The 10126-nt window shown below is 39.7% G+C and overlaps 2 protein-coding genes across 2 annotated transcripts; one reads left to right on the top strand and one right to left on the bottom strand.

Annotated features, from left to right (window-relative positions):
• Positions 1 to 2222: 2222 nt before the first annotated feature.
• Positions 2223 to 3537, bottom strand: LOC113226416 (protein lethal(2)denticleless-like). Its single transcript, XM_026459028.1, has 3 exons — positions 3351 to 3537; positions 3077 to 3258; positions 2223 to 2296 (listed from the first exon to the last, which is right to left on the bottom strand). Exons 1-3 carry the CDS (start codon positions 3391 to 3393, stop codon positions 2255 to 2257), a joined length of 267 nt encoding a protein of 88 aa, XP_026314813.1. The 5' UTR covers positions 3394 to 3537; the 3' UTR covers positions 2223 to 2254.
• A 405-nt stretch (positions 3538 to 3942) lies between these two features.
• Positions 3943 to 6715, top strand: LOC113226360. The gene is made up of 2 exons (XM_026458960.1): positions 3943 to 4211; positions 4288 to 6715. Exon 2 carries the CDS (start codon positions 4292 to 4294, stop codon positions 6044 to 6046), a length of 1755 nt encoding a protein of 584 aa, XP_026314745.1. The 5' UTR covers positions 3943 to 4211; positions 4288 to 4291; the 3' UTR covers positions 6047 to 6715.
• Positions 6716 to 10126: the final 3411 nt, after the last annotated feature.

Genomic DNA, 10126 nt, shown 5'->3' with positions numbered 1-10126 from the left:
GCCCGTCCAGTGAGAGAATATCTGAATGAAGAGTACGCAGGTCGATGGATAGGGCGCCTTGGTCCAATTTTGTGGCCACCCCGTTCTCCAGACTTGAACCCCCTAGACTTTTTTTTACTGGGGCTGTCTGAAAGAAAAAGTTTATGGAAATCATCGGATTCGGATCAAACGTTGCCGAATTACGACGAAGAATCACGGAAGTTGTACAATAGATAAATTTACGACGATATGCACGATTGGTGAAAAGGTCATTTTTAAGGCGTTGCCGTGCAAGTATTGATGCCGGTGGAAAACAGTTAGAGCACTCGCTGTAGTCTGTAATAAAATTATAATAATTTATTCAATACTTTTATTTAAATTCCTATAGATATAGGAATCGAGAAATGTGGAAATTTGAGACTGTTTGCCTCACTCAATCATACTTACTCAATCATAAATTTAAATGATCTCATCACCAACCTTAACAAAGAACACTTCTATACAATAGGCTATGCTGATGACATAGCCATACTGATAACAGGCAATTATGCCAGTACACTCTGTGACATCACACAAGCTGCACTCCGGATTGTGGAAAGATGGTGTAGAGCACATGAACTAACAGTTAACCCAACAAAAACAGAACTAGTAATGTTTACAAACAAAAGATTACTGGGTAACTACCTACTACCCAAACTCTTTAGAACAGAAATACAATTATCAACCGATGTCAAGTACCTGGGAGTAATTCTGGACAACAAGTTGAACTGGAACAAACACCTGGACAACAAAATTAAAAAAGCTACTATCACCTTCTGGCAATGCCGTAGAATGGTAGGTAAACAATGGGGACTTTCACCCAAGATAACACTATGGCTTTACACAACGGTGATAAGACCTATGATTAGTTACGGCGCGATAGCCTGGTGGCCACGAACCAAGCTGACGACTGCAACTGACAAGTTGGACAAATTCCAAAGGCTAGCATGCATGGCGACGACCAGCTGCATGAGGACAACTCCAACTGCGGCGCTCGAATCGATGCTGGACCTGCGACCCCTCCCACTGTTTATCAGACAGGAAGCGGCGTCAACAGCAGTGCGACTAAAGAGAGCCGGCCTTTGGAAGCACATGAGGACCCCACATACAGAAATCCTTTACAAGATAGTCAAAGAGGAACCGCTACTGGAGGCGACTGTGGATAGGATCCCAAAACAATACATTTTTGACAAAAAATACAGGATACAATTGTTTGAAGATCCCAACGAAGGACTAAACCTCAGAGAGGTCCGCGTATTCACTGACGGATCAAAAACAAACTCAGGAACAGGTACAGGGGTGTTCTCAGAAGACATCAACATCAGAATATCAACACCGCTTGGTGACCACAACACAGTATTCCAGGCTGAATGTATGGGTATGAAGTTGGCAGCAGAAGCAATAATAGCGAGAAGAGTAAAGAATCACTCCATTCGAATACTCTCTGACAGCATGTCAGTACTTCAAGCGCTGAGCAGCTATGACATTAACTCAGGGCTTATATATGAATGCCATCAAGCACTCATAGAGGTATGTACACACAACCACGAAATTCTACAGTGGATTAAAGGACACAGCGGCTCACGTGGCAACGACGCAGCAGACGAACTAGCTAGAAAAGGGTCGGAGACGGATGCTGTAGGGCCAGAACCCATAGTGTCCCTCCCCAACCAATGGTCAAGAACAACTATACTCAAAGGTACAAAATCTTCTCATAATAACATATGGACAACCCTTACGGTTTGTAGACAGGCTAGGGAAGCACTCCCAACGCTCAACGCCAGTCTATCTCGTAAATTAATCAAACTTGAAAGACAAGAGCTGCGCACTCTATCTGCCGCTCTAACGGGTCATAAACACCTTTTCAATTTAGGTATCACGGACAGTCCTCTATGCAGAGCGTGCATGGAGGGGGAGGAAGCGGCCGCACACATCCTACTAGAGTGCTCCGGTGTGGCCAACTACAGGGCAAAGTACCTTGGAGTGCCGAGGTCACTCCCCGAAGTCTTCAGAAAACTGATGAGGCTGCTGAGATTCCTGGAGGAGCTTGGGTGGCACGAGTAGGACCCTGCACCCACCACACGCAAAATAGGCGCCTCGACGTCGAGTTGCGGAAACTAGCCCGTTGCACCAATACCAATAGTGCTTGGCGGCAGAAATAGGTAAGATGGCAGTACTACCCTGGACGAACTCTTTCACATGGAGTTCTATTGCTGTGTGTGTCACTGATCCCTCCTTATTGTTGTTGCAGTTGATCCCTCCTTATCTTGTTTAGAATCTAAAAATACCTCTTTGTCAATAACTAGGTCAAATGAAATTCAAATAAATATTGTTATGTATAGTGATGAAATGAGTAAAAATATAGGTTTGCAACTTAACCACATAGGAATAAACTTAACAAATATGCATGCCAGGTGCAACATACTGTAAAATATTAGACAGCATTTTGTCAACTAAATTTGACTAAGACACTATATTAATAATTTTAATTGGCAGAAGAAGAAAAATGTAACAAAAAAGATTTAATACAATATTTTTCACAATTGAATAATGTAGTGGCACCACTAACTTCCACGGGGGATCATTAATTTAAAATTACGAAAATGAATGCCCCAAAATTTGATCCCTAATTTAGTCCATATAGTCAACACCTTTTCAATTTAGGTAACTATCACAGACAGCCCCTATGCATGGAGAGGGAGAAAACGGTCATACACATCCTACTTCGATGCTTTGACGTGGCCAACTACAGAGCAAAGTATCATGAGCCTGGGTGGCACGAGTCTGCACTCACCATACACAAAAAAGCCGCCTTGACGTCGAGATGCATACAACAGCCCTTCACACCATACCATACCATTTTGCATATATGTATTCGAGTCCAATCATGAAAAGAACTTATTTAACATAATTATATTAATTACGAATTATATAAGTGAACACAAGTTAGTATTAGTAAACATACTACTGCACAAATACCATGTTTATTTAAAATGAAGTAAATGCACGCAGCATTTAAGCACTTACAAATATGAGCAGTATGCATAAATGGAAGTACCTGTATTGCGACACGTCCATCCTCGTTAGCGAGCGCGAGAATGTGTTCGAGACCGCTAGCCTCCGCGAACCGGCACGCAAAGATAGGTGGATCTTCAGTACCCGCCGCCGCTAGACCATAGAAAGACTCTTCCTCGCGTACCACCAACCTTTTCAGTACGTTGTCGTAGGTCAGACGACTGTCTGTAATATTAAGCAATTTCAGAGCATAGTGTTCTTGGGTTGATCTTTACATCGTAAGAAGTTAAGGGTTCCCAAAAAATTAATCTACTTACAAAGGCCGAGCTGTCTATCTATCAAGCATTGCACGTCGTTCATGGTTTCATACTATTTGCTTTCTTACAAATAAAAGCACTAATAAGTTAGCCACAATATATGAAAGATATGAAATTATTCACACAATATTCTCGGAGAAGGGCCTAGAATTCGCCTCAAAATAACAGATATCAAACAAGCCAAGGCGCGAACTGTGTCGGAGTTCAATGCGTTTAGTTTTTACTTCTCTGGGAAAAGTAAAAATTATTCAAATTGTAATGAAAATAACAAATAGGCATTTCTAATGTAAATATTTAGTTTATTATTAATATTAGTACTCATATTTTTTCACAATTTAATATATTTTTCTTATTCTTGAAGTAACTCATTGGCGTACATATAAGACGATCATTGGCATATCATGTATATTATCGGTGCTGCAACAAAACGTGTATTTTTTTTAAATATATTTTGACATCGCGCTTTTTAATATGAATAGAACAGTTTTAGTTGAAGGAATCGAAACAGCTTTATACAAATTTTAGTAATGTTAGTCTCATCTTCAATGTTACATCCCAATTTACCCAATTTAAAAAACGCAATCAATCCGGCCATCTTTCTTTACATTTCTGCACTTTGCTTGTGAATTTATTTTTGTTTCAAACAGAATGACATGAAAACTGTTATCATTAATGTAAATCCTTGATATTTTAATATACAAATTGTCAGCCAATATTCAATGGAACGTCTCTTCTGATAAGTTGGAATAATAATATACTTTAGCATTTCGCGAGTGAGAATACCGCGGTATCACTGTAAGCTGAATAGGTATTAAGGCCTTTTTTCAGGCGGAGGACTATTAGCACACACAATTATAAAAGGTAAGTTGAAAATCTGCATATTTTTAACGAGTTTTTACCGCCAATATATTGTAAAAGACCCTTTGTATCGTTGCAGGTGTATGGAATGTGAGCCTGTAGGGTATGGAGAGAGCGGCAGTGGTAGACGGATACCGGCGTGGCAGGGTGCGCGCCGAAACGGTTTGGAGCGAGTGCTCGAACTTGGTGTGGGTGTGCGGCTGGCTGACGCCGCTGACCTGTCTGTGGCAGTGGGGGCAGAGGGCGCGCGCATACCGTGTCTCGCCTCGCTCTCGTTTGTCGCCGCGGTGCCAGATGCTCCCTTTATGAATACTATGGACGAGATATCATATTGGGTGCATACCAAGCGAGCACCCTGCCTCATGTCTTATGACAACCTCCTTAAAAAGCAGGGTGCTGTAGGAGAGTGTAGCAAACCAAAAAGTGTTCCCAGTGTTATTGAGGATGTGCCTTCTTCTAAGAGAAAGAAACGAAAGCTGTCCCTGCTGGATGCAGAGTCTACTTCACTGGAAAAGCAGCAGAATTTGTATTTTGAAACCTCTCAAGATAATCCTCGGCTTCTTTATGGTAGTCAGTCTGAAACTGTCAAGTCAGATATTGACTTTAATATCAAAAGCTCTTTTGTGTGGGATAAACCAAAAAGAATACGATTACAAAAGAGCAGCAAAACTGTATTACACAAGAAAAATAAAGTAATTACATCAACGCCAAACCCAAAGTTAACTACTACTGTAAGAAGAAGCCTACGAAAGGTGCAAAATAATGACAGTAAAAATGGTCTACTGAATTCTTCAATTGAGGATGTCAATTTGAGTGTCGACAAATGTAATGCCAAATGCACACCATCAAAATCCTCTCAAAAGGCGAAGAGATGTTCTGCTAAAGCAAAGTTTATGAGTTTGGCTACAGAAAATGGTACTAAGACTAAAACTGAAGTGATTGTTAATGGTACGTTTGAAGACTTGAGTGATGTGTCTGGCTTCACTGCAAACTACATAAGATCTACAAAACTTCTCACTGTCAAAACACACAGGAATTTGAGAAGTAAAGGAAGAAGACCTGTGAAAGAGACGCAAACCAGCTTCAATAAAGATGAATCCAAAATGTTAATATGTGTCAATAAGTCCATCAATGCTGCATCGGAATTGCCCACACATTTAAACTGCAGCACAGAGCCCTCAAACAATGCTGTTAATTTAGTATCTTTGAAGAGTCATGACAAAAACTTAAGAGTCAACAAAAGTACTTCTATATTGAAATTCATGGATGTCAAATGTAACAATAAAGAGAGCAACAATCACAACAGGACAGAAAGTAGCAAGACAAAAAGCAAATCTGATTTGATAAACACATCTTTTCAATCAAGTACATCCAGATATCCTAGGAGACACACAGGGTACCATAGTATCACTGAGAGTACCCAAAACCCAAACTATGGCCTGATGGGCACAAAATCATCTGATAAAAAATGGAAAAGTGGAAAAAATGCATGCAAGTTTAATGACTCTGATCGTAAGGAAAATCCAGAGGAAACCTATGTATCTAAGACACGGAGTGGTAGAAACATACGTCTGGCTCTCAGACAGCATGAAAATTCTGTGTTTGTGTACAGCAATTCTACAGAGCAGGAGAGTTCAGTGCCTAATTTAAATGTCGCTTGCCAGTCAAATAGAAAGAAGCGGAAATCAATATTAAAATGTGCAGGACCTGCCAAAAAGTCTGCGGATACAAGTGTATCACGCGGCAAAGACTCAATGAGGGAAGCAAGTGGTTTTACTGCATGCTTTTCTGATAGTGAAGACAGTGAGCCTTTGAAGCCAAGAAAATATTTTTGTTGATGTATCTTATATTTAAACAAAATATACTCATTTGTACAGACAATTCACAATAAACAATAAAATTTTGTTTGTGGTCCAGTAAAGGACACCTGATGGCATTGATAATAATCACTATGTATATGTAGATGGGCTGTCAGAAGATTATTGTGGTGTTTGTGCAGAAATGTATAGACAAACGCCTTTATAGTGGCTGCTTTGTAGGATGCATATTTGGAAAGCTAAAAAGGACTGGCTTTGCGCGGCGAGCTGCGGCCGTCGATCTGTTTTTGTGCCCAGATGTTGCACAATGATGATACATTAACAGTAGTAATATACATATCTAGGTGTAATATTACAAATCGCCATGCTATTGCAATCACCTGTATATTAGAACCCATCGAAAACCTAATCTGTTATTCCAATATATGTCTGAGAGTAGTGAAACAAATACAGTTTGAAAATGTACTGTTTGCTGTGCCATTTTGTGATAAAAATATCAATAATTTATAACTGTGAATTGCAGTTAGTGACAGCTGCAACTTATTGGTAATGTTTGCTGTCCTGTTGACAAGTTCACGATAAATATATTGCTTATTTTAATTGAATTGCTGATTATAATTGCATATTAGAATTGTGCTCATCTTTGATGTTAATTTATTATGTAATAAATTTGCTGTATAATATATTTTAGACATAATATTTAAAATTAAACAAGTTAGTGATATTAATGTATCCTTTGTGGGTTTTTTTACGAAGTATAATAATTATTCAGCATTTTTGGTTTCAGTGCTCCATTCCCATACAGTAGATACTTTTAAGATGTCTCAAGATGTGGACTAGTGGGTAAAGAAGCATAAGAGTTGGATTATTCTATGGAGGTACCCCACAACAAATACGTGTAACCAATGACAACCAACAATATCTATATTATAATAGATATTGCGGGCCGGACTGGCCGTATTGCACTAATGGCACGCTATTGGCGTGTTTACAATATGGGCTGACTGCTGCCTTTGGCAGACTATTTCGTGTTGTCGAAGGACGCGCAGTCGACTCGCTACAAATTTACTCGTTTTGTTTGATCACACGTGTCAGTTAAAAATCGAGCAAAACTATGGGTCTCATAAGCCTATGAGAATGGCTTTCGATGGTAAAATAGTGGTGATGAGTCTACGCACGTATGGTGGACACGTAAAGAACTTGTTGCCCTTTATCGCCGACCTCTCCATCAACGCAATCCGTGAAGAGACTGAGACTGCTGGTGCAATTACAGGCACGTCGGACTTGTCAACTTATGTCTCAGGGTGACGAGCGCTGTGGGAGTACCCTTCAGGTCTTTGCGATTTAAAGCTTTGAGTGGCACTGCAACTGTTTTGGACAGGCGTGTAACTTACCATCAGGTGCACGACTTCGTCCCGTCACTTGATATTACAAAAAACCTCCAAGGAAACGAGCACTCCGGACAGTGAGCATTCTATACATTAGAGCGTCCTTTATGCTCTCTTATATTGCGTGAGTCCTATAGGCTCAACTTATATTGCGACGGAACGGAATCTTCGCGGAATTCTCGCGAATGCGCCAGCATTCTCTGGTATTCGCGAGAATTCTTCGGAAGAGTTTGGCTCGTATCTAGTGTGTACGTTACACAATTGACAATAAAGTGCATTATGCTATGTACAATGTCGTTACAAAAATTTTCTTCCATTCCGTTCCGCCGCAATATAAATTAAAATACAAACGCACACACTCAACATTGCCCCGCACTAGGGAAACCCTGTGTCGCGGGTGCCATGGACACACACATAGACAACCACAAATTATACCCAAATTCACGAGAGAAGAGAGTAGGCCATACAACTATTTCTCCCGCCCGGGAATCGAACCTGGGACCTCTGCGTGGCAGTCCGGCTTGGTAACCGTTAGCTGACCTGTACGAGAGTTTAACTGGTACGAGACGAAGAGTGTTCCACCGTGTAGGTGCTGGTTAACATTGAGTACGTGGGGCTACCATTCGTCCATCGAGCGCTGCCACGCGACATCGACGATGTTCAAAAAGGATGTGCGCGGCGTAACAGCCTCACGAAGGTGGTGATACCTGGCCGCTTTTATGATCATTGTTGGTTAGATGCCGTCTGAGGCACGACTACGATTGGTTTATGTCAGATTCGTACAGATAAGGATGTAGTTTTTTTAACGTTAATTCAATTTAAATATCATGGGGGTGCTGAACTATTGAAATTGTAGCTAATAAGCCGTTAATAAGCATTATTGTTGTCAATTCAAAGTGCATATCATCGGTTGAACAGTATGATTAAACTAATGGCGCTTGAGTTGGCGTCAGAGGGTGCTGTGACCGGTACCTACTGTTAGTGTCAGTACTTGTATTTATTGCCCACTTAACACTAAGTGGACATTGCGATTGGTGGCACAACTGGCGGTGGCGCGAACGAGTTGATCACTGTCGTCAGCGTATGCTTCGTCGCAAGTTGGAGTCTTACACGGTCAGGCTATATATTACTTATCCACTGAACACGCAAAAAGAAATTACACGTTTCCCGACATTTTGTAACTTTCATCTACTCAACGATAGATGGCTCTGGTAGGAACACTCGATAAGCAAAATGTTTAAGTTACTTACGCTGCTCAATGCGAGATGTCGCTACGGGTCGTATACCATGAAGCCAAAAGCTAGTTTTCCGGAAATAGTGTAAAATACAAAGAGTAGAGAACATTATGTAAAATATTCTTAAGCTTATGTAAAACGCGTACTTAATATGTAGCCGCATTTTTTTAGGATTTTATGTTATGTGAAATATATAATAATACATACAAATAGGATAAGTTGTTTGAATTTGTTTATTTTTAATTTAGAACTACCAAAACAGACATGAAGACTAAACATACCAAAACTTGGCTGTACCAGAAGTCATTAAAATCATGAAGTGCCAAATGTTTAACTGTCAAGACGGCTTTTTTAACTGCCCAGGGCGGTGGAACTTCATTCAGTGACTAACTACGAAAATCTCAAAAATCTCAGTTTGACAAATGCGCGTTTCCCAGATCGCAAGACAGACACGTAATTAATTCTTATTAAGAAAGCGTATTCTTTATACTTATGTAACAATATTAAAGGAATTGTAAGGATCTTTCACAAAGGCCGTTACAATAAATTTATAAAGAATTGTTATCAAGGCAATGAGATTATCTCGCCCACATTTTTCAGCCACACATTTAATGCAAAGTGCCACGTACGGCGATACAACGTGGGAATCAACGAATCAACCCCGTTGTCAAGTGTCTGGAGTAAATGTCGAGTCACTCGCTTGGATTGGTTCCCTGAAAGCAATTTGTGAATTGAATTAAAAATAATTCGTTGCAAGTGGATCATGGATTTCGAAAACATTTATTTTTGGTTAAATGTGAAAGGGTTGTAACCCTAACAAGCCGTGGCCAGGTTCACGGCAGTAAAACAAAACTTCCGGTCCACAAATTTATTAAAAGTCGGGTTAAAAAGAAATGGTAACAAAGAAGTAAGGAGTGAGGGTGTAACAATAAAAAGGTATATATAGAAAAACAGGTACATTAATATAAAACACTTCCTAACTTGATGCATATAAAGAGTTATTAAGTAAACGCTTACCCCTAAAAGGGCCGAGTTATCCTGAATTACAGATACGTATTCATAGGTACATGATAATGCTGTAGACTGTTATATAGTTATTAAAATTGACACATGGTTTAGATTATATTATAATGATTATAACTTAGTAAAAGAATCGAAATTAGACGCGATTGAACTTAAACATATACGAATTTAAACAGCTCCGACAGCTGGAACGAAACAAAATCAGAATGTGAGGCAAAAGAATGGAACAATTCAAAATTTAAATTTAAATACGAATGGCCAGGAATCGGAGAAAAGCGGTACAAAGGTGGGATGACGATGTAATGAGGTCACACCGTCACAAACGTACGGAAAAAAATCAGGAATAGGCTCTCTGTAGAATGATATTTTCATTGTGTGCAAGAAATACTTTTTGTTTTGGAAATTTACATCGTTATTATTATACAGTTCGATAATAACTACCAACACTACAATCG

Source organism: Hyposmocoma kahamanoa, unplaced genomic scaffold (genome assembly GCF_003589595.1).
Source record: "Hyposmocoma kahamanoa isolate Upper Pololo Valley unplaced genomic scaffold, ASM358959v1 190, whole genome shotgun sequence".
Taxonomy (NCBI): Eukaryota; Metazoa; Arthropoda; class Insecta; order Lepidoptera; family Cosmopterigidae; genus Hyposmocoma; species Hyposmocoma kahamanoa.
The sequence above is the reverse complement of the archived record's forward strand: the minus strand, read 5'-3'. Positions and strand labels throughout refer to the sequence as shown.

Bases quoted from the DNA above. Each gene is read 5' to 3' on its own strand.
- LOC113226416 (XM_026459028.1), bottom strand. From the start codon at position 3,393: ATGAACGACGTGCAATGCTTGATAGATAGACAGCTCGGCCTTT. The intron at 3,259-3,350 runs GTAAGTAGATTA...TTAATATTACAG, and splicing joins AGATAGACAGCTCGGCCTTT to ACAGTCGTCTGACCTACGAC. The intron at 2,297-3,076 runs GTACTTCCATTT...AGGTATTTTTAG, and splicing joins ATGGACGTGTCGCAATACAG to ATTCTAAACAAGATAAGGAG.
- LOC113226360 (XM_026458960.1), top strand. From the start codon at position 4,292: ATGGAATGTGAGCCTGTAGGGTATGGAGAGAGCGGCAGTGGTAGACGG.